Below are 23,755 nucleotides of genomic sequence, written 5' to 3'. Positions count from 1 at the left end.
GGCTTTGGAGGGGGAAAGTCACCGCCTTCATCACCGGGAGTCCAGAGGCTTGGGAGAAGCGGGAGAAGCGGCCGAGCTGGCCATGAAGCCCTTTGAAGGGCCGGGCAGGGGCGAAGTGGCCGCCGGGCAGAATCTCTCCGGAGCCCCGTGCCACGGAGAGGCTTTCCCTGGGCCCGAGGAGCGGCCGAGCCCGCTGTCAGGGAGGCTGACTTCTCCCTTCGCTCGTCATCAGCCCAGGTGAAAAGGGCAGGAGGGAGAAGTGGAGCAAAGAAGCCTTTTCCTCTTGCCTCGGGAATGAGCCTTTGCCAATAGGACGGGGAGAATTGAACTCATTAAGTTAATGTGCGTGGAGAGCACTTAGACGCACATGGCTTCATCTTCGAGAGCCATTTGCTGCTGGAAAGCTCAGCCAGGTAGCGCAGACGCCCAAGCCGGGGCCCTGGGCAGACGCGAAGAGCACCCAGGGGCCCGAGGGTCTCAGGCCTCGGGTCTCGTGCTTTAACCCTGGGGGCTCCGAGGGGAGAGGCTCCTCGAGGCTGGACGCCGGCCTCCTCTTTTCCACTCAGTGAGACACCCCAAAGACTTGGCCCAGGTCGGTGGAGAAGGGCTCCACTCGCAGGCAGCTCGAACCTCACCAGACATGGAGCCTGCGGAGAGGGAACAGCCAGGCTGCCCTTGGGGTCCAGAGGGACGGCCTTACCGGGAGGAGTCTGGGGAGCCCTCAGAGGGAGGGGCCGGGCACTGGGGAGGGGGGTGGAAGAAGGCCGGAGCAAGGAGGGGGGAAGAGAACGCTACCGGGAGAAGAAAGGTTCCAGGCCGGACCATGGGGAAGGACGTGGCCATCGCACACCTCCCGGCCCCCTTTCCAGGCTGTCGCCCCTCTTGGCCATGTGCATGGAAGAACTCGACAGGCCCGAGAAGAGAGCCCTAATGGTCGGGCCCCCGGCGGGAAGCACTTATTTCAAGCTTCATTCACTGAAGGCAAGGACTCCCGTGAGCCCCACGGAGCTCCAGTAATGGGATTTAACCTGGACACAAATCCCATTTAGAACAAATTCCCCAAAGGGTCCTGCGGATTTCTTTAAGTTAGACAATTCGAAAGTGTGTTCGTAAAAAGGTTAACACCTTCTTGTTCCAAATCCAACCGACTCGCCTTTCCCTTAATTAATCAAGAGCTCCCAGAAAGCCCAGGAGGAGCATGCGCACTGCTAAAAGCGGAAGGAGCTTCCGGGAGGGGGCTGCGTCCCCCTCAGGCTGGGCTTCCTGAGCAGCTCTCAGGTCAGTCGGCCCTCTTGGTACCTTCTCCCTCGGCCTGAGGGGCCGTTCGGGGGTCAGCTGGGATTCCTCCTGCCACAGGGTGGCCCTGGGACCTCCCCCACCTCATCTTCTCTTTCCGGGAGGGCCGCAGCCTCCAGGCCCTCCGCCATCTTGGCTGCCATCTCTTGGGCGTGGCAGGGCGCCCCAAGGCGCACTCCTCGCAGGCTGGCTCTCCTAGGTTCCCAGAGCCAAGGACGGCTTCTGAGCCTATCCCAGGCTGGCCAGCTGGGGCTTGCTGCAAACGGCCCACAGCCATGCGGCTGGCGAGCTACTCCAACCAGGAGGCGGCTTTCCAAAGCCAACAGAAGGCTTGATGTGTTCTCCCGCCCAACTTCACCCCCAGAGGGAAGCCAGGAGGCTGCGCTGCGCCTCCCGAGAAGGGTCCAGTCTGGCGTCCTCAGCAATGTGGTGAGAAGGCCCTATGCAGCCTTTAGTATCTAAGGCCCAGACCGCCTTGCAGGGACATCAGGACTCCTCTGAGCCGCTCCCAAGCTCGAACCCAGGGCCCAGCGCACAGCGAGGGGCCTGATGAATACCTTCTGTGGATTGAGTTTCCGAAGCCATTGACCAACCCAAACTCTAGTTAGTGGCTTAGTCAGCATTTAGGAAGCACCTACTGTATGCTGGTCAACGTGGCAGAGTCGACAGAGAGCCATCCTGGCTGTGGCCTATTAAACATGAGAGAGGGTCTGCCGTCCTGGCCCCTGCCCAGCAGCCCTGAAATAACTGGCAGGTGGACAGATGGGCCCAAGAGCCAATAAAGGCTGTGAGTGATCTTTAACACATAAAAAGAAAGAGCCCGAGGGAGAGGGAGAGGGAGATGACCCACCCCATGCAGAGGACCGCTAAACCCTGGGAGCTGATGGGTCACCGACTGAGAAAGAAGAGGAGTCACACCGCCAGCACACACAGCCAGGACCAGACTTCTCTGGGCTTGCCACATCTACTTATTTTCTCAGAAAATGATAGGAGTGGATGGATGGTCGGGCCTGAAGACAGGAGGTCCTGGATTCAAATTTGACCTCAGATCCTTCCTAGCTCAAGTCTAGCCTTTTGCCTTGTCTGCCCCATACTCAGCTCAGAGTCAAAGGTGGAAAGGAAGGTTAGAAAAAAGCAAGATGACAAAAAAGAAATTTAAATAAATGAATGACTGCCTGTTGACTGACTGGAAAGACGGGACTTGCTCAAGGCCAGAGCTCCCCCCCCCCCACTGGGCCTGTTAGCCATGGCCATGATGCTTCAGGGCCTTCCTGCCCTCTACCCTCTTCTCCCCGGCTGGGCCAGCAAACACCCATTCCTCACCCAAGGCCTCATGAGGCTTCTCCCAAATAAGAAAGTCTCTGGCCACCTCCCCTTTGCTTTCTTCTGGTCCAAAGCCTGTGATTCCATCAGAAAGGAGAGCCCCCAGGGTGGACAGTCCTGTCAATAGGGGAGGGTCCAAGAAGGACCTGCCATGTGCCCCCCCCCAGCTCCCTGCCCACTGACGCACCCCAGCACCTCTCTCCAGTCATTTCCCCCGTAGGACAAACAAGTGATTTCCTGGGCCAGGAACGAGCCCCCACGGGAAGTCTGGGCTCTACACAAGACATTCAGGCCGTCTTCCACAGTGTGGTGCCGTTAGATTTCTGTTATTCAAGAAGAAAATGTATTGGACAAAAATCGGTGTTTATGGAAAGGCATCCTGTCTTTCCAGCTACATCCCAAGTCCCCGGAGGGCAGAGATGAGGCTCCTCACAGTCCACCCGGCACCCCCAGAAGGTGTTCCGTGATTGGACTGGCTCCTCTCCAGCTTTAGAACGGCAGTCAAGCCCCCTGTGGGGGAACCTATACGGTCCAGAGGGTGAGGCTGGGTTTCTTGGGGAACCCCAACAACTCCCCAGCCAAAATATGAACTACAACAGACTATGAAAAAATGCTGTAATTTTATGTTTGATTCCACGCAAGAAAAACACCACCAGCCTATTCCTTCACCGGCCGAGAGAGAAAAAAGGATTCGCGTAACAGATGCTGCCAAAGCGGAGTCTGTATAACCTTCCAGTCAACCCTCAGCCTTCAGAAGAATATGAAAAATGGACAAAATTAGAGCTTTCGTTGTCAAAAGCCTCTCGCGATGCCGCAGCGAGAAAATGCCCCACTAAGGCAAGGGGGAGGCTCTTGGAGAGGCTGGAAGAGGACTGCTCTGGGGGCTCTGCGTCTCCAACATGGCTCCTGGTCCCTCAGAAGCTGGGGCGAGCAGGCCAGCGGACTGGGGCAAGAAATGGATGTCTCCGGACCTCTGACACAACACATGCACTCCTCCAAGGTGGCTTCGATAGGGAATGTTTTCGAATCTATGCATAATTTAGGTAGACTCTGAGAACTCACTATTGAAAGGAATCCTGGGGGTGATTTTGTAAAGCAGAGACAAAACCTTTCTGTAAAGGGAATAATCAGCCGGCCATGTATCTGTTTTTAAATCCAAATGTTCATACCAAATCTGTTTCAAGTACAGCAGAGGAAAAAAGGTCAAAATGATCAATGGCAGCCCACGGTCTCGGCTGCTTCTGTCCCTGAGCTGCTCCCATTTCTTCACACAAGCTGATTTGTCTAGAATCTTTTTTTTTTTCCAAGAAAAATCATCTAGGCGCTAGCAACTAGCTATTTGAGGCTTCCTTCCTTTTCCCGTTCTAGATCTTCTCCCCAAAGGATTCCAGATCCTTATCCATACAGTGATCAAGGCCTAGGACAGAATCACTTTTGCAACAAATGCCCCCAAGGTTCTCTGGACCTTTCAAGACAGAAAAGCAGACTCACTGGCATCCTCTTCCTCACTGCCTGCATCTCTTCACCTTGCCAGGGGGATTCTCGAAAGCACAGAGCAGCAGAAATGGAAACTATTCCTGTCATATTAACTCAGAATATTTCCAAAAGTTTATATTTCTCCAGAAGGAGAAGTCACTTTTAAAAGTGACAAATGACCGAAGAATAGGAAATTATCCGAGAAGAGGAAATCATCACACATTAGCTTCCCCCAGTGCTACCGCCCACTTCATCTACCCCACTGACCCCTATCATAATTGTGTTAACATACTTGAAAGGGAAAGTACCTTTAATACAGGATATTGAGTTCCATTATCTATATTATTTTATTTGATGACGACTTGCCTAATTCACATCGGTACTCTAATATACTTGGGAGCACAATGGCATCAAAATTTAAGAAGCCAATTTGCTAGATTATTTTTCTTGAATAATTCTCAAATTAAAACATGCAATAAAAATGAACTTTCAAATGATTTATACATATTTCCTTCAACGGCCTTTGCCAAAAGAAAATTTGGCTTTATTTTTAGAATCATTTACAAATAAAAAAGACTTTTTGTTCCAAAGCATTTTAGTATTTTATTTCTTTTTTCTGTTGAATTTATAATTTATTTCCCACCAGAAAAAAAAATGTTTCCAAATGTAGATAGAAAAAAAATTGTTACACTATTTCATGTTCTGAGCCATACACAAATTTGTCACTGCTGATGTTACAACAAACCAAGTCATCAATAAGGTATGGGTTCTTTTTTCTTTTTTTTCTTTTTTAAACGTACCACTCAGAAATCAATTATCTCAACTCTTTTGTATAGAGAAGTAAGTAGCACACCTTTCAAGCAACTGGTATTAATGAGCAGACATGACTATAGAATCTCCATCTGTTTTTCTGACAAAGCTGTGGCTACTCCAGCCTCTCATTGAAATTCCATTAATCCAGAGCTCCAAGGTCCAATGCGAAAATCAAAACTCCATCTAACCCTTTATCAGCTCACAATAACCTACAAGTGAACTCTGCCTGTTAGCATGCAGCAAGTTATGATTTTGCTATCAATCAGGCTCTCGGCCAATAAAAGAAAGCGGGCAGCAAACGGCCTGTCTGGCAGGGTTTGGAAGGTTTGTTGTTGTTTTCGGCCCCTTCCCGTTCCTGTAGGGTGTCTGGACTTTGTGAGATTATGCATTATTCTCCTTTGCTGTGATTTAATTGCTACTAGCAATCAAGTCGAAACATCACTGAAGTGTGCTTGAATTTCATTAGAAGATATAACTTATGCTACTTTCCTACAGTACCTAATAAACCATAAAGAAACCAAAACACATATGGCTTGAGGGAATAACTGGAAAATTAGGTGGCCATTTGGGAACTGAGTGAACTTTTGAACCAGAGGAACAGAGAAAAAGAAATATTAAAGGGAAAGACAGACTTAGAATGCACACAGAGATGTGCAGGTTTGACCTTTTCAGTACCTTGAAAATTACATTAGCATTATGAAAAATACATATCATGCTTAGAGTTTATAATCCATCAAAGTTTAGATACTTGGTTAGTGCCTACCATAAGGTAAAAGTCAAAAGGACAAAACAACAATCGGATTTGACAAAAGGCCTTTGGGTGACCTGTGCTAATTTAGTTATACTGATTGTTAAATGCATTATCTTTTTAGTAATTAATACATCATTAGGGCTGAGATCACATGACGAAAGAAAATGATTCAGCAAGGAATACAACGCAAATAAAAAAGGAAAGGCCCAGAAAAAGGGATGCAGGGAACTAAATGATATTTGATGACTGGCAATGCGGAGTCTGAGCAGTGGGGCTGGTGCTTGTTTGTTTACTTCATAAAAATACAGTCTAAAAAAAAAATTAACCCTATGAACGATGTTATTAAACTACACATGCGATAAATAAGCCTAAAACTTAAATCTTCAGGGTCTAAATGTTGAAATCTTTTATTCAAATACTCATCAAAATGAGGCAGATATTTTTCAAAAGCGAGCATAAATGATGGTTTCATGTCACCACGTAGGGTCAGACATCTTTTAATGCCTTGCCTTCTCTTTTGGGGCTCTGCATGTATCATCTACGTACCTAGCCCTGGAAGCATCCTAAATAAAGCTTGATGACTTATAAGAAAGGAACAATGTAATTAATTTGTTTTGATAATTTAATAGCATCCAGTCTTCCTAACGAAATTCACTGAAGGATTTCGCAGTCATGTGGATATTTCACTTGCTGAGGTTTTTTATTTTTTGATTAGGTTTGGTTTTGTTTTTTTAAGGAAGGTCTCAAAATTATCATTTAATTCTGCTTTACAAAATTACAAATCATTTTTCCATGGACTATGAATAATTCATATTTATAGTTTCTAACAGAATTATGCTTACTTGAAGGCAAAAAGGTTTTACTTTATAAGCCAAAAAAGCTCAACTCAGTAAACATAAAGAATTCCTGCTTTTATCTGAAAATAATGTCTTATCAATAGCAAAACGTTCCCTATTAGAAAATATGCCTTCAAATCCTGGGCTATGTAAGTTACTGCCCTGGATGAGAAAGCCAGGACGGAAGAGAAAGCAGCATCTTTTAAAATATGAAAGCAAAAACAAAAAACCAATGTCTTTTTCCTTAAAAAGAGAAGCTCGAGGTTTGCCCAAATGTAGAACTCAACATCAAATGAATATGATTATTATTGCTACACATTGTGCAAAGTTCTGAGCATAAAAAAAAGATTGTGTTATTCTGAATCAGTGGTTAGAATGTTTATCACTTATGCACGTACTTGACTTATCCCTGCTCTGCAATAGACATAATTTTATACCTCATAAAAGCAATTTATGCTTCCAAAGGGAATAATCTGGATAACATAAAATGTGGAGTGCTCTGTTGCGGGAAGCATATTTTCATTCAGCAATTGTATTTAGAGATGGAACTGCACAGTTTGATCATCATATCATGGCAGAAGGCATAAATCACGCCTATGTCTATATGAAACTTTCAGTGCCACAAATTAATATGCATGGCTAATTTATCGATACACATGCTTAATTTATAGCTATATATCACCCTTATCAGCTTCTATATGGTGGAGACACAGCCAATGTGTCTGTTCTCAAAAGAAAAAAGCACACACTGCAACAAAAACAAGTTTCATAATTTGTGATATTAGATAATGTCTGTGCTAGCATGAAAATATTCAAATAATTAACCGTTATCACTGATTAAATATAAAATATCAAAGCAACTTTTGTCTGTTTTTAAGGAGCAGATCCAGAAGGGGAAAAAAAATGTATTCAGAAGAAGCATTGAACGAAAGCCTGTCTCAATGTGAGGAGGCACTGTAGGAATAATTAATTTAATATTTTATGAGCCCATTTTGCATGAAGTTTGCAGGAAAAATATCAATCAAGCAAACTGTTTCATTATTTATAAAATAAATAATACAGCAAGCCATTAAGAAGCATAATAAAATTAAGCAAGAATCTGATAATATTAAATTAACCAACAATGGGCCACTAAAGATATTCACAAAAATGTTTTGAGCTCTCTCAAATTCTTCGAAGAATGATTCCCAAGAAAAGGGGTATTTTAGTTAAACTCCTGCGTTCTTGGGATAAGGTCAGTATGCTCCCGGTACCACTAGAGAGAGCTCTTCAGTTCCTTAAAGGTTCTTGGAAAGGTAAGCAAACGCCCAGCTGGCTGCTGAGGCCCGCATCCTCCCTTATCCCCTTTCCAACAAGGTCATCAGCCTAGACATGGCCACCATTTATAGGGAACATCAAGAAAGGTAAGCTGTGAGAAACGGTCACATACCATCAGATGGTGCCTCGTCATCTTTTTCATAGCGATCGGATGTTTGGGAGAGCGTGTCTGGAGGCCCCGGAAAAGGATCATCATATTCCTCTCCATCTTCTATATCGACTATAAAAGAATGAAAGAAAACCCTTTTACAACGTGAGGATTTGAAACAAGGCTGCTCTGACAAAAGAATCTTAAATTGGGTTAGTGAATATAGCAAGCTGTGCTTTCAAAAGGAGCCAAGGCTCAACCCTATTGTGATTTACATTCAGCTCCACTCGGATCTTTCCAGGAAAAAAAAAAAGATAACCTTTTTTATGTGTCTGAAAGGATAGTCTCTCCCAAATTAGGAGATCTGTTGCTGCAAACAAGCATCCAAAACAAAGTGTTCAAAAATCCCCAGAAAAGGGATTCCAGCCAAACTTTCAAGTTCTACAATAACAAAAAAACAGGGAGAATAGATCATTGGAAGCCATTGGCCATCGAGTTATTATGAGAGCACAAAGGGACAGGAGATGAGAAAATGGCCCTAGTTGTACTACAGAGATCATCCACCTTCGGGAAAAATGCTCTTTATCAACTTATTTAAAAATGCGAATCAGTTTGCAATGTGTTTAGCTATTGGCCTTTGCTTTCTTTTCAATCATTTTTAAGCATTTCTCTGGCCACTTTCCTCCTTGGTTTTCTGTTCTTGATGTCTGCCACAAGCTTTGAAAAAGTATGTTTTACAAACATTTTGGAGTCTCATGTGAGAAGATTTAGACTTGCAGGGCTTCCACAGAGGGATGGCAGGAGTCTGGAGCACCACTCTGGCCCCTGCCAAAGGGCCAGGTTCTCCTGCAGCCCTCAGCTCTGAGGCGAGCGCCGGCCGACACGGGCAGTCCATCCTCGACACTCTCCATGCCCTGTCATGCTTGCCCCATAGAATTGCTATTTGGAGTGTTCTCTTTCAAGGCGTTCTGCTCAAAGTAACCGAAGAGTCCCGCCTGCCTTTATTTGCCCAGCCATGGCTGATCTGCCAGGCCCTGCTCATCCTGGTCCTGCGCAGGCACAGTGCGCCCCACACATCGGCGATGGGCCACGGCACGCACGAGGCTGCCACCTTCGAGTGGAATTTCGAGGAGTAAGGCTAGCTCCCACCTCTCTATGAGTGTCTCTCTCTTCCAAGACTCAAAGCACTTCCTGAGCTCAGTTTATGATCCTTTTAGGGAACGATTCTGGGACGAGGCTAAGGCTTATTTCCAGGGCAGGCTAACAAAGTCCTGAAGGTCAGTCTCGGGCACAGGGCCACGCTTCCCAGACCCCTCGTCAGACGGATGACAATAATGATAACGGACATCATTTATGCAGAAGACGCCGCAGACATTCTCTCATGGACGCCAATTCTGTGGGCTCCGATTCCAGGACTCGGGAGCAGAGCCCTGAACTGCCTCTCTAAGAAGGCCTCCTCCTTCTGTTCGGGATTCTCCTGCTCCACACTTCTGGGGCTCTCCCACTGGATCACAGCTGCTTTCAGGGGAATGACTGACAAAAGCCGTTCTAGTCTTCATCTGGCAAAGACTCTCCAGATTCCTGGACTCCATCAAGGGGGGGTAAAAAGCCAAGTCCAAGAACAGACAGATTCTGACCGTGTTACACGACCTTCCTGGACGAAGACAATGACGGCTCAACACCATTCTGAAAGATGATGGAGAGAACTTTCCCGACAGTTGGTGTAGGCTGGGTATGACACCAATTGCACAACAAGGATGTGTGTCCATCTGCTGCAGAGCTGACCTCTGCCTATTCCAGGCCGTCTCAGGGGTCTAAAGACCGCCCGAACCTCGCTGTCAAGGCTTATTCCTACTTTACACAGATGTGGGCATGGCTTACGGTGAACATGGAGATGCAGAACAGGTGATTTTTAAATGACATCCCTGTCATTAACATGGAGGGCGAACGGTAAAAAAACAAGCCAACAGATACTTCTGGCCAGGCTGAAGGGCATCTTTTAAAGTGGAAGTTTGCCCACAGCCCGAGCTGACGGAGCCCTCTGGAGTTACGGAGCACTCTTCTGTAGTCCGCCTCGTTTTATCCTCCCTCTCTAAGAGGCCTCGGCCAAACAAGGCCAGAAACCCTAAGTGACTATTTCATAACAGGAGTGACAATGATGCGTCGGTGATCTGACACCTGAGGCCTGGCAGTTTTTATTTCGGCTTGAAACTGTCTGCAATGCACCCACTCTCAAATCACGAAGCTCACTGAAATAGTTGTTTTTAAGCCACAGGCCGTTTCTACAGAGATTTAGACTGAGAATACAGTCACTTAAGGACATCACCTGAGACATCTGTCTCCCTTTTTTAAGTTTAGCCAGATGAACTCGGGTCACTGTCACCAGAGAACCACGTCGCCCTCCCCCCTAAGCCCCCCCCAAGGAGAGGGCGAGCCCTGACAGGATGGCCCCCCGAGACCTTAAAGGGCAGCCCAACGAGCTTTTGTTCTCCCTCCTTCACACCTTGAGGGGGTTTACTCTATTCTCCTGGCCAGACACAGTAAAAGCCATTGATGGCTCCTTTAAGGTTCATCGGTGCTACGTGGAAACCTAAGCAGAGGGGTCGCTGTTGAGCAGCGTAAAGCCTTGCTTCCCTCCAGGGAGCCTCAGTATTGGCAAATCTACCTGTAAAGACATACATAAATTAAAAGGAAAATGTTCAACTTGTATTTATGTAATAGGAAGCTGAACTCCCCCCAACAATGGCATCAGGTAAACACAGCCAATACAATTTACTGATATAATTGAAAGCATTACCGCCTAATCAGACATCTAAAAGAAAAGCGTGCTCAAAGGAAATGTCTCCAGAATCATTAGTTGGCAGCCCTTCTATTACAATCACACATAATGTCAGCAGTGCCTTGAGCCTGGGCCAATGACAACAGCATAAATTTTGCATCTCATTTCTGTGGTCATAAAATTAATGATCAGTTTAAAAATACTTCTTTGTAAAAGTTATTGCACAAAGAAAAGACATGAATGTGTCCCTGTTATGTACTCACAAGGATAATTACGGGGTTGTTGCTCATTAATACTGTTTCTTATTTCCCTAGAAAAGCATTTGATTTATCCGACAACTTTCAGAAGTTTAATTAACGATACAAAGTTAACTGTCTAAAAGACACTGATTCCATTCTCGGCTTCCTTTCGTTTCAGGGGCAACTTGCGTTGGACAGAAGACTGTGGCGTTTGGTATGAACGCCCAGAAGTCTCCTTCTTGGGAAAACAATTTTTTAAAGGCACACAATTTGGAGTCAAATCCCCATCATCCATTTTGCTCGATTTTTGTATGCTCAAATAGCATCCAATAAGGGCCCAGATAGGCTGGCCAATTTCTAAGCCAATTGCACAATTAAATAGCTATGTTTTCTACATTTCTGCCTAAAACAGATGAGAAAAACATAATAATGTACCCCTCTTTTAAAAGCACAATCCTAGTTTTTTCCCCAAAATTTAATATCAATTACAAAATACTAAATGGTCACTCAGCCTATTTTACAGCTTATTTTTAAAAAAGGGAAGAGATAAAGGGGTGTGTAGGCGTCCCAAATGAGAATCTAGAGATGTTAATCCTAACGGAACAAAATGGATTGGGGTCTGTAACACGCCATGTGAGGCAGGAAACTCCTCTAAGCCATACAACTTGGCAGGGCTCTGGCCATCACGTAGGCCCTTGCTCTCAGTCCCTTTTATGATACGATGGCTTATTTATTGCAATAAATCTGAGCTTCAAAAGGCAGCTCCTTCCACTAGCGTGAAAGAAAGGCTGAAACGTCCGTCAGAAAACGGCGTCTCGAGCATTACCTGGTGCCGAGGGGCCCCAGGACCTTGGACACGCTGATGGCGTTTGTGCATGGACGAGGGGGAAGCGGCACCAGCGAGTCACTGCTCCCATTTCGTCCTGTGGGGAGGAGCAGCCAAAGGAACTAAGAGGCCTCGCCTCTATTCCAGGAGCCTCAGCCCACTGCGGGCCCCATAAAAGGGGTCCATCACACTCACCATAAAAACCACTTGTTCTGGCCATTCATAAACTCCAGAAGGGAAGCCTGGTGTGTGCCTCCACGTGCACGAGAAGGAGCACACGGGGCCATCTCATAAAGAGGACGAGGTGGGGAAAGTGTCCTCGAACTACCCATACATGCATTTATTCACTCTTCGCCATAGACAATGCTGCTGTCTTATGGACCGTGGCCTACTCTATTATCCAAGGAAAGGGGGAAAGAGATCTAAAAACAGCTAGTGTAGAAGGGTGGACGCTCCATCCATTTTTAATCGGCTTCCAGCCGTCATCAAAACCCGCTTCTTAGGCACACACGCTTGAAAATTCTACGTATTCATTCCCTGAAATTTAGGTTTAGGAAAATATTGAAGGACAATCCTCTGAGTGCCCATCACTTCTTCTAATGCAGGCACGGCTCTCGCTAGGCCCTGGAAAGGCTCCTCACGTGTATAAAAGTCATTTATAATCAGAATTCTGAGGCAGCATCCTCGGGGCCTCCACTGTCACAGAGGTGGGACTGGCCCAAGGTCACAACTTAAGTCACGGGGCCTGGCCAGAATCAAGGCCTCCGGACTCAAAGCTCAACATTGTTTTACTCTGCTCCACGGCTCGGAAAGCTCGGCGTCCAGCAGAGGACTCGGCTGAAGCCTTTCAGCTCCAGCTCCCTTTTCTGTAAAACCAGATTCCTATACGTGGTGAACAGTAAGCAAGATTTCTGCTTAGACGTCCCTAATACAAACAACTGTTTCCCAAAGTTCAAGGCACTGAAGCCACTTACTGTCTTATCTAACAAACCCGGTCCCTGCTGGATGATGTGCTCTGTCATCCCGGAGGTCGGACGTGTTTTCAGAAGGAAGGGCTCTGTCTAAAGGCTAAAGGGGGGGAGAAGGAAAAAGAAAAGCCCTCCGCTGTTGGACAAGAGCAAGGCCAACTAGGAATGAGTTCTCGGGGTCTAGATGCAAAACACAGAAGAGAAAACGATGGGGGAGCAACTTGATATTTTTAGCCAAAAAACTGGTGCTTCTCAGCTGAAAGATCTGCAGAGCTACCAGGCAGGTTTTCAATACACTTAAGGACAATTTCAAAACAGTGTCCCATTCTGCTGACTTCTTTCAGCTCCTCCGAGGACTCTAAAAATTAGCATTAGCTTCCACAAAGCTATTTTGGTGCCTATTCTGTGGAGACAAATGCACATGGGGAGCAGATAATAATCAGAGCTACCACCAGAGATAAAGCTTTAAAGTTGGCAAATCACTTTACAGATATGATCTCATTTGATCCTCAGTGTGACCCTGGGAGGGAGGAAGCGAGGGAGGGAGGGAGGGAGGAGTTGTTATTCTCATCCCCATTTTGCAGATGAAAAGTTAACAGTCAAGCTCCAGCACTCAGGGCCCCAGGGATTGTGGAAAAGGCTCCCCATCAACACGCACAAGGCAGTCTTACCCCAAAATAGAAAGGAAAAGGATCCTCAACTTAATGCTCTGGCAATTCCGTTGTTGCATTCATTTCTGGAATTGTCAACCTCCAAAAAATGCAAACTTCGTCCTTTCAAGGGTGTGCATATGTCTGCCTTCCTTTAAGGGAGGGGGGCTCTGTTTGCTTTAGAAACTTTGCTTTAATAACTAAAGAAATAGTTACGTTAGAAATTCACATTTGAAAATTACTCTTTTTTTGAGAATTATCCACCTGGGTGTTTTTTCAATAAAGACCTGGTAGGATTAGAATAAGTGCCTCCAGCACAGGGCTGGGCACGAAGCAGGCCCTTCATCAGTTCTCCATGATGGATTGTTGATTACAGTCATGTCTTGTATTTGACTGCTGTTGAAAGAAGAAAAAACACAGAAGACTCTAAAGATTGCTATTAGGCTACAGGAAAATGTTGGAGGGAGGCTGACTCGGGTCCCTTCAAGATGACCCATGGGAACCCATGTGGGGTACAGGCCACCGCCCAAAAGAAGAGCAGAACTCGGGGATAGAAGCTGAAAACTTCCATGGGAGACTCTGAGAAGGTCCTCTCCATCCCCCCAACTTCTCTCCCCCTCCTCCCTCCCTCCCTTTCTCTCTCTCCCTCTCTCTGTCTCTCTCTCCCCCCTCCCTCCCTCCCTCTCTGTCTGTCTGTCTCTCCTCCCTCCTCTCTCTCCCCTCCTCTCTGTCTGTCTGTCTCTTTCTGTCTGTCTCTTCCCTCCCTCCCTCTCTCTCTGTCTCTGTCTGTCTCCCTCTCTCTGTCTGTCTCTTTCTCTCTCTGTTTCTTTCTGTCTCTGTCTCTCTGTCTTCCCTCCCTCCCTCTCTGTCTCTCTGTCTCTCCTCCCTCCTCTCTCTCCCCTCCTCTCTGTCTCTGTCTCTTCCCTCCCTCCCTCTCTCTGTCTGTCTCTATCTCTCTGTCTCCCTCTCTCTGTCTGTCTGTCTCTCTTCCCTCCTCTCTGTCTCTGTCTCTCTCTCTTCCCTCCCTCCCTCTGTCTGTCTGTCTCTTTCTGTCTCTCTGTCTCTCTCTCACACACACACACACACACAGAGTCAGAATTATGTCTATGATGACCAACTCTCAGATTTGCACCCAAATGTGAACACTTTCATGATTTAACAAACTTGGCTTTTTGTTTTGTTTGTTTTTCATAACAAAGTTGTTTTCAGAAGAGCTTCTGGTTGGCCGGTGGCTCCCTCTTCCTCGGGCTCTTCCTCGGCCGCCCCCTGACCTCTCACCTTGCTTTCCAGCAGGGCCTGCCAGGGTGAGCTCTTCCTCTAGTCCTAGACAGTCCACAAGGAGGCTGGCAAAGGAGAAGGGCTTGACCTCTCATCCGCCTGGGCTCACTGCTCCATTTCCCAGCCGTGGCTTCCTCTTCTCTCAATGATGCAGTCTGAATAGCGCATACCTGAGAGGGAGGGGGAAGCCCCCAATCCCTGCTGTTCAGTCGCCTGCAGTTTGCAGGGTGACTTTACCTTCTCGCCCCGCCTGCTGCACTCTAGCTTGGCACTCCTCAAAGAGGCTGCTGGCAATGAGGCTACAACTGTGGACTAAACTGGAGATATGTCTAGGCCAGAGATCTCAAGGACCGGAAGGCGGAATCCACATTCCATTGTAATAACCGGATTCCTAAATTCAAAAAGAGTTTTCAAGGGAGGCCGTTAAAATTCATGAGTTTGCTTCAAGCTTAACTCAAAGTCCAGTAGGAATACCTCTGACTTGAGGAGAGAATGCTGGACCTCCCTACTGAGTGAAGGCAGAGCTGGGGGAGAGAGAAGACCTTCTTCTCTGGCTTTCTAAAATGCTTTGAGTGGGATTCCAGGTTTGAGGAGAGAAGGAAGCGCTCCGTGTACTAGGGCTGTCAGGCCCATCCCTCTCGGATGGCGCAGATTCTCATTACGCGGCGGCATCTGCTGCCCCCAGTTACAAGGTACCACGCGATCCCCCCCCCCCAATCTGGCTTCACATAGGCTCTGCTGACCTCACACTGTGACCCTCATACCAGCATCCACAGGCTCCGGGTCACGACCTCATGAATTTGCATCATGGAAATCAGGCTGGCAGGTTTGGTTACAGAACTGGAGCCGGGAGGGGGGGGGGGGGGGAGTGCTCCGGCTTCTCCCAGCTCAGCTCGCCAGTTTCGGCTCGGTTCTGGCAGAAAACCTGACGGGCCCCAGAATCCAGATTTGATTTCACACCACATGAAGCCGACCCAGGCCTGGACGTCTCTGAAATCTGAACATGCGGCAGGCTCTCTTGGGCACGTTCTGTGAAAAATCCAGATTTTCGCAGCTTCGAAATCAGTCTTTGGAATGTTCAAAACAACGTCTTCATCCAAAGCTGATTTTCAAAGATGAACCTGCAAGGCCGGAATATAAAAGCCCCTTCGGGCACCCGTCTGACTTCTGGCCTCTCTCTCAAGGGGTCCAACGGGTTGAAGGAGCGCCGGCCAGCCGGCCGGCCTGGATTTTTACTTGTTTTATAGCCGGGGTGTAGCAGCAGCGCCATTCCCTTTCCTGCCCCATTTTCCCTGTAATACGCTTTGAGTAACAGAAGCCCTAAAACTGTTATTAAGTCGCTCGCAGCTCCATGCAAGAACAGCTGGGCCCGAGTCAGTCCCGGAGCCCAGGTTCTTCACTCTTTTTCTCAGCAGGGGGAGCTAACACCCTCGTCCTGGAAAGTCTGGCGCTGCACAAACCCTGACTCCAACTCTTAAACTTCCGACATTTCACTGGATCAAAGAGGAAAAGACAACAGAGAAACACCATTTAAACCTTTCCACCATCCAAGAAACCCTTTAAAATGTACCTTTGTCCTGGAGCTCCTGAGGATAGCTGCAAAACAAAAGCAAACAAAAAGGCCCGTTACAAAAGGCCCAAATCACTCCTGGGCCCCCCCATCCCCCCATCTCTCTCTGTCTCTCTCTGTCTCTCTCCCTTTCTCTCTCTGTCTCTCTCTGTCTCTCTCTCTGTCTCTCTCTGTCTCTCTCCCTTTCTCTCTCTGTCTCTCTCTGTCTCTCTTTCTTTTCTCTCTCCTTCCTCTCTTCTCTCCTCTTTCTCTTTTTCTCTTCTTCTCTCTCCTCTCTTTCTCTCTCTCTCTCTGTCTCTGTCTCTCTCCCTTTCTCTCTCTCTCTGTCTGTCTCTCTCTCTTTCTTTTCTCTCTCCTTCCTCTCTTCTCTCTTCTTTCTCTTTTTCTCTCCTCTCTCCTCTCTTCTCTCTTTCTCTCTGTCTCTCTCTCTCTCTGTCTCTCTCTCTGTCTCTCTCCCTCTCTCTCTCTCTCTGTCTGTCTCTCTCTGTCTCTCTTTCTTTTCTCTCTCCTTCCTCTCTTCTCTCTCTCTTCTTTCTCTTTTTCTCTTCTTCTCTCTCCTCTCTTCTCTCTCTCTCCCCCTCTTTCCCTCTCTGTCTCTCTCTGTCTCTCCCTCTCTCTGTCTCTCTCTCTCTCTGTCTCTCTCTGTCTCTCTCTCTCTGTCTCTCTCTCTCTCTCTCTCTCCCTCTCTCTCTCTCTCTGTCTCTCTCTCTCTCTCTGTCTCTCTCTCTCTCCTTCTCTCTCTCTCTCTCTCTCTGTCTCTCTCTCTCTCTCTGTCTCTCTCTCTCTCTCTCTTTTACGGTTTCACAAATTCACACTTATTTCCTTCATGTTCTCATCTGGACTGACTACATTCACACCATATTTGTAAAGTTGGACGAGAGGTCAATTCAGCAACAGAATGAAGGGAAATTGCCATCGTTTTCCCTTTGAGAACTTGGAAAGCCCCCTGACACACTTCACCAGGGGCTGGCTGACAGCGATTTCGTCCTCCAAACCGGAAGGCCCTCTCCGGGGCCCACGGGGGCCTTGGGCGTGGACAGGCTCGGACACAAACGTGCCTCACCTCAGTGATAGACCATCCAGAACGCCAGCTCACCGGCTACTCCTGGACAGGCGTCAACAAAGCTCTTTCTCCCCACTGCATTTTGTCCCTCCTACATACTTAGCACCCACTGGGCGAGGACGTCATTTTAAGGCCCCGTTTCCTGCTACGGGACCACCACAGGGCCGTCTAGGAGGGAGAGGATCCGTGAAAGTGAGGGACTTACGCAGACTTGATCTCTTTTATCTTCTTAATAAGGGATTCTCTCTTTTCCTTCGCTTTCTTGGACAAATTTTCCCCTCTCAGCGTGTCCACCACGAATGCTTCCAGATCTGGACCAACAAGAGAAGAAAAGGGTACCAATGATCAGACTGGCGAGCCGGGCCGGCCGCTCCTACCTGGCGGGGCTCATGGCCGCCGCTGGTGAATGTTATTTTCACATCTAGGCCCAACGGCTGAAACATGCTGCAAGAAGTGAATTGGACAAAGGCTTCCCACTTGGCGACCACAATCGGTCTGCCCTGCTTCTGCTTAGAACAGCAAAGCCTGGTTGGATGCCCAGGAAGAAAGGCAAGTTGTAATGACGGACAGACTCCGGAAAACGGATGCTCTCGTTGGGGGCCTCCAAAGGCAATCAAGCAAAGGGCTTTTGTGCGGCAGGAGTTGGCCTTCGGGATCAGCCGCAGCCTCCCCGTGGAACCATTTCAGGCGCAATCCTGGGGGGCCCTCGGGGTCTGCTGACACTGCCCCGGTGGCTCCCCCACCTCACTTCAGATCTCTAGGGGCGCCGGGGTTTCCGAATGTCAGCCACCCACAGACCCTCGCCCGGCGGGAGAACCAGCGAGTAGCAGGTGTCACCCCCTTACAAGCCCCACAGCTTGCCGGGGACCACGTGCTTCCCAAACCCCGGGCTGCCCATTCTGGCTGGCCCGCCGGGGAGGGAGCCCGACGAGCCTGGTGGCCAGTTCGAATCATCCCTTTCCTTTCCTGAGGGCCGGCATGCCGCCACTAGCCAAGGACAACTGAGAGGCCGGAGAGGGATCCCCGGAGGGGTTCCTAAACCGGCTCCTCCTGGGCTTCCCTTGGCAGAGACCCCGCTAAGGATGCAAAACTCCGAAGAAGCCGAAGGCTTTGTTCCTGGAGGCCGGCCGGTGGCCAGCAGATGTGTGGCTGCACCCCCTTATCTCCTTCGGAAAGAGGGCGGCCACATTCTAAACAGAGCCCCAAGTTTCGTGGACCAACCCGCCGCCAGCTTCCTCCCCTCCGTCACTGAGCCGCTAAACTTAGGGCGCTGCGTGTCCCCACGTGTCCCCGCGACTTCTAAGCACTCCACAGGAAACAGCCCTTTTTACGGCGCCCCCCGACCCCCCCGACCCCCAGGGCCGCCGGCAGGGCCAGGAGCCCGGGAGAAACCGCGAAGGCTTCGAAGGCTTCGGGTTTCTTTTCTGTCCTGCCCTTCGCGGATCGCCGCCACTTCCGGCGCTTCCCCCAGGCGGCGCGCTTCCATTTCAGCCCCCGCCCCCTCCCCCTAGTTAATTGCCTGTCTTCATGTCCATTACAGCGGAGGGCTAGCAAAGCGCCTGCCCGGGATCAGCACCGAGCAGGGCCCCACGTGTTTTCCCCAAAAAGGCATTTCAGCCTCTACTAAAGGAAGCGGGCGGCGGTCGTCCATCCCCCAACTCGGGCCTCCCCAAGCCGGGGCCCAGGGCGTCCGCACCCACTAGAAGGGAAGGGGCGGCCCGAGCCAGGCGCTGCCCCCTGCGCAGCCTGACGGGCCCGGCCTCCTTCCCTGCCATTCCAAAGGCAAGGCGAGCGGCCCCCCAGCCCAGGGCCAGGCTGAAGGGGGCGGCCGGGCTGCCCTTCCTCCTCCCCTGGGGACCGCCCTAGAAACACCCCGCAAGGAGCGGGGGCGGGGCCTGCCGCGCTGCCCCTCAGCAAAGGTCCGGGCTGGAGGCGACCACCTGAGCGGCTCCCGGGCCACTATTTAGCGCCACCGAGGCTGGTTTCCGGGCTCCCCCCCCCCCCTCGGCCAGCCTCCTGCCACCACTCAGACCATGAAAAATCGGGCGCCAGGAGCCACAGTGAGCCAGGAGGGAGGGAAGACCGAGCGCCAGCGGGGCGGCGCTCTCAGGGGCCTGCCAAGGGCTGATGGTCCATCACCCGGACAAGCTCCCCGACAAGGGGAGGGCCAAAAGCGGGGCCCAGCCCGCAGCGCCCCCAGCTCCCTCCCTGCCCGGAGAGCAGGGCAGGCCGGCCGCCGAGCAGGAGAACCTCTTTTCGGGGGCCTCCGAGGCTGTGAGCGTGTTTGGCCCAGAACACGCGGCGGCCAGAAGCCCGGCGGGAGCCTGGCAGGACAAGGCCGGGCCGCCCCGCGAGCCCCCAGCCCGCCCCGTGCCCATCTGTCTGCGGTCACGGGCAGCCTCGGTGCTGGGAGAGCGACTGAGCGTGAGAAAGGGGGAGGAACTCCGGGGGAGGCCAGCCGGGCCTCTCACGTGGGGGGCCGTTGCCAGGCCTCTCCTCCGGGCCTCTCCCAGCCTTTCCCAGGCCTCTCTTCTGGGCCTCTCCCCGGCCTCTCCCAGCCTCTCCTCCCAGCCTTTCCCCAGCCTCTCTTCTGGGCCTCTCCCAGCCTTTCCCCAGCCTCTCCTCCGGGCCTCTCCCCGGCCTCTCCCAGAGCAGCACAAAGCGGGCCGCAGGCAGGGCCCAGCTGGGCCTTCCGGAGAGTCAATGATGGAGGCCAGACTTCCGGCTCTGCGTCACTGAGCCCACCTGAAGGGGGGAGGTGGGGGGGCCTTCACTCGGGCTCACAGCGGACGAGCCTGGGGACACAAACGGCGCTTTGGGTGTCTCGGACACAGAAGGGGGGAGCCCGCCCGGCCCGCGGGGGTCAAGGGACTGGCCCAGGGTCACTGGGCTGGGACGGCCTGAGGCCACCTCGGAACCCAGGACCTCCCCTCTCTAGGCCGCACCGTGGCTGGGTGGGTACGGAGCGGGCCTGAAGGCAGGAGGTTCTGGGTTCCAATCCAGCCTCAGGCGCTGCCCAGCCGGGTGACCCTGGGCCAGTCCCTTGACCCCCGTGGCTCCCGGCTCAGGGTTGAGCAGCTCCAGGCAGAAGGCGAGGTTAAGGAATAGGGGCGCCTCCCCCCCATTCTTTCAGACCAGCCCCCCAAAGGGAAGACGCTTCGTCAGGCCTCGAAAGGCCTCCTCAGGGCTCGCGTGTCTGATTGGGCCGTGGCTGATGGAGGCCTCTGCGGCCCCGACAGGCCTCTTGGCGCTCCCGCCAGGTGCAGGGGCCCCCCAGAGGCCCCCCCGGGGGCCCTTCCTGCAGGAACAGGCCAGCCTCCTCCGAGGCAGCTCCCCTTCCACAGCGTCTTAAAGGGATCTCTGGAAAGGGCAGCTCCGCAGCGCAGCCTGGAGTTCACATCTGGCCTACGACGGGGTGACCCTGGACCAGTCACTTCACCGGGCACTCTGGTGTCTGGGCATGGACTCGTGCCACTGATTTTAGGTGAAAGGAGAGGCTGTTTTTAGGGGGGACCGGGGAGGGCTCCCCCCTCCTCAGCTCCTCCCCCCATCTCTCCTCCCCTCCCCCTCCTTCCTTACACCCTCCAGAGAAGCTGGGGGTGGGGAGGGAAAACCTACGGAAAAGGGAGCGGCAGGGCCAGGAGAATTGGGGGGCCCTCGGAGGCGAGGGGGAAGCGACTTCCTCTTCAGCCCCTGGGGGGCCACAGACTCAGTTTCCCCAGCTGTCAAGGCCATTCCTGAGCTCCCTTCTGGCCTCGGGTCTGGGGTCTTCCTCCAGCCTCTCCCTGCCTCAGTTTCCCCCTCTGTCGAGGGGCCTCCCGCATCCCTTCTAGCCCCGGCGGGGGGAGGGGGGGGGGAGGGGGCTGCCCTTCGGGCCCTCGGTGGGCCGCATCATCAGCTCCTGAACCTTTCCCGGGGTTTCCCCTCCCTCCTCACTCGGCCTCAGTTTCCGCTCTGGGACACAGGCGGGGTTGGGGCTGGCCGACCCTGGCGGTCCAGGGAGAAGGACCGGCCAGACTTTGTGGAAGGCCCAACATGGGGCGGTGCTGGAGCCCAGCGTCGGACAGGGGCTGGGACAGGTAAGTTCCCCGCCCGCTCCCCTCCTCCAGAGGTAGCTTCCACCGCCACACCATGTCCCAGCACCGGCCGGACGCCCGGCGCACCGTTCCTCCACGCCTGAGGGCGCGTTTCCCCTGCGGCTCGCCGTCCTCCCCCCACCCCTGGGCCTCACCTGCCAGCAGGCTCCGCACATCGTCGGGGATGGCTCCAGGAGAGGACAAGCTGCTGGCCTGAGGCATGGTGGGGCCTGGACGGACAGACGTACCGAAGGACAGAAAGAGTGCCCGCCGGCCTGCCTGACTACCCGCCCGGCCCGAGCTGACTCCCAAGGAGGAAGTCCCTGACGCCCTGGCCGGCCGCAGCTGCTGGACTCACCACTGGCCCGGCCCCCACCCCACCCCCTCCCGAGCCCCGCCCACCCGGAAAGGAGAGGCGGAGCCTGGGACAGAAGCGGGTCTCATTGCGTCTGTGCAACCTTAGGTTCCCGCCCAAGACACGCCCACCAGAGGGTATGGGAGGAGCCTGGGCCCAAGAGGGGACGCGAGGCGCCTGCGTGGTCCCGTCCGTTCTGCGGGCCGCGCCCACCATACAATGGCGTTCTGGAGAGACCCGCTAGGCTTATTCCCGTGCTCTTGCTTACTGAGAACATTGGGCTCTGACAGCATTGGAGCGCTTGCCCTCTGTTCCTTCTAGCTCGTGCGGGACTCCCGGGACCATTCAAATCAAGTCTGCAATACGTGTCCACGTTCCCAAAACAAATATGGCGGCCCCATTCAAATCGTCGAAAAGAACCAAGTTCAGATCTTCCGCCAGGCCTCCCTGAGAAGCCAATCCGCAGGGTGGATGCCGAAGACGCCTTAGTGATTAGCTCTTAGACTGACTGGCCACGCCCTTTGGTTTGTCCTGGTATTATTTACCTCTACGGAGGGTGGGTAAGGGGGCGGACCGATCCCGCCCATTTGAGGAAATTTGCCAATCAGAGTGTGATATGACGCCCCGCCCCCAAGCCGGTCAGCCCTTGGCCAGGATGTAAACTGGGGGTTACACGTTCCAGCGCCTACCTCTTTCTCCTGGCCCCTCTGCAGCCCTCACTGGTCTAACGAGGGGCCGAGGAAGACTTTTCTATGCGGTTGTACCCGGCAACTGTGAGAGGCCCGGGCGAAAGCTGCACACGGGCCCAAAGGCCCTTGGTTCCAGGCTTCGTTATTAAAGGAGTCTCCGGGCAGGACATTTAGAACCAAACCGAACTCCGAAGCTGGAGAGGGTGAGCACTGAGTGATTCTGTATCCGGGAGCCCGGAGTGAAAGCCGACTGAAGTCACTAAGCATTTATTAAGCGCCTAACCTCTTCCCTTCGGACAGGGGATCCTCGTGGCCCACCGGCGGCATTCCTGGGCGCCGCTCAGACTTCATCCCTCCCCCCTTTCCCTTCCATCTTTGGATCAATACTGTGTATTGGTTCTAAGGCAGAAGAGTGGTCAGAGCTAGGCAATGGGGTCAAGTGACTTGCCCAGGGTCACTCAGCTAGGAAGTGTCTGAGGCCAGATTTGAACTAGGACCTCCTATCTCGAGACCTGGCTTTCAGTCCACTGAGACACCCAGCTGCCTCAAGCCTTTCTAGTTTGGGAGGACTCACCAGAGCTTTTGTTTCCCTAATATGCCTCTGATCTCCCACTTCTTGAGTTGAACCTGGGCTGTGGTGAAGGAGGAAATGCTAATGAATAAAGGAAATATCCCATAAGGGCATAAAACCCATTTGCATAAGTGGAGGGGGAGATAGGGAGTGCAACAATTCCTTTCAGTGATGGGTTTTGGTCAAGAGGAGTCAACGACATGGCCCAGCAGTCAGAAAAGTCAATGAATTGTTGGGATGCATCGATCTGCGTGTGGGTTCCAGAGCAAGAGAGAGCCCATTCCACACTGCCCAGGGCAGACTCCTTCTGGAGTATTATGTCAGCTTCTGGACACTCCATTTGACAAATGGCTTTGATAGTCTCCAGCGTGGTCCGAAGGCACGACCACAACGACAAAGGGTTCCAAATCATTCTCTTCCGGCTTCAGACATGTGAGGACCTCTCATGTGGAAGAGGGAGTAAACCCGCATTGTGCCTTCAAAGGACAGAGAAAGGACAGGAAGGAAGTTGTGACTCATTATTTTAAAAGATCCCAACTAGAGCCGAATGAAAGGAAACGGGCAACCCAGGAAACAGAGCATTCCCAGACTTCAAAGATTTTCAGGCAGAAGCTAGACGACCGTTACCAGGACTCTCATAGCCAGATAGGTGTGCAGTGATTAAAGGTCAGGGTCTGGAGGCAGAAAGATGAGTCCCAATCTAGTCTCTTGTAACACTTATTAACTATGTGCTCTTAGACAAGTCCCTTAACCTCAGTTTCCTCAGCTGTTAAATAGGAATAAAAAAAAAA

The 23,755-nt window shown here is 51.3% G+C and overlaps 1 protein-coding gene across 2 annotated transcripts in view; it reads right to left on the bottom strand.

The window, feature by feature from the left end:
* The window catches only part of SKAP2 (src kinase associated phosphoprotein 2), a 149,462-nt gene extending 127,468 nt beyond the window's left edge, over positions 1–21,994 (bottom strand). Inside the window, exons 1-4 of one of the 2 annotated variants that reach the window (XM_056800445.1) lie at positions 21,973–21,994; positions 17,479–17,584; positions 16,211–16,236; positions 7,925–8,032 (exon numbers count right to left, since the gene is read on the bottom strand). Coding sequence is in view for 1 of the 2 variants with exons in the window: in XM_056800444.1 (XP_056656422.1) it covers positions 7,925–8,032; positions 16,211–16,236; positions 17,479–17,584; positions 21,505–21,571 (307 nt within the window). In the remaining variant the exon portion in view is untranslated. Of the gene's footprint in view, positions 1–7,924; positions 8,033–16,210; positions 16,237–17,478; positions 17,585–21,504; positions 21,730–21,972 lie in introns of those variants that run through there. The other variant, XM_056800444.1, reaches the window with a different exon arrangement.
* Between the last annotated feature and the right edge of the window lie 1,761 nt (positions 21,995–23,755).

This window comes from Monodelphis domestica, chromosome 5 (assembly GCF_027887165.1).
Source record: "Monodelphis domestica isolate mMonDom1 chromosome 5, mMonDom1.pri, whole genome shotgun sequence".
Classification (NCBI taxonomy): Eukaryota; Metazoa; Chordata; class Mammalia; order Didelphimorphia; family Didelphidae; genus Monodelphis; species Monodelphis domestica.
This window is presented reverse-complemented; position numbering and strand designations above follow the sequence as displayed.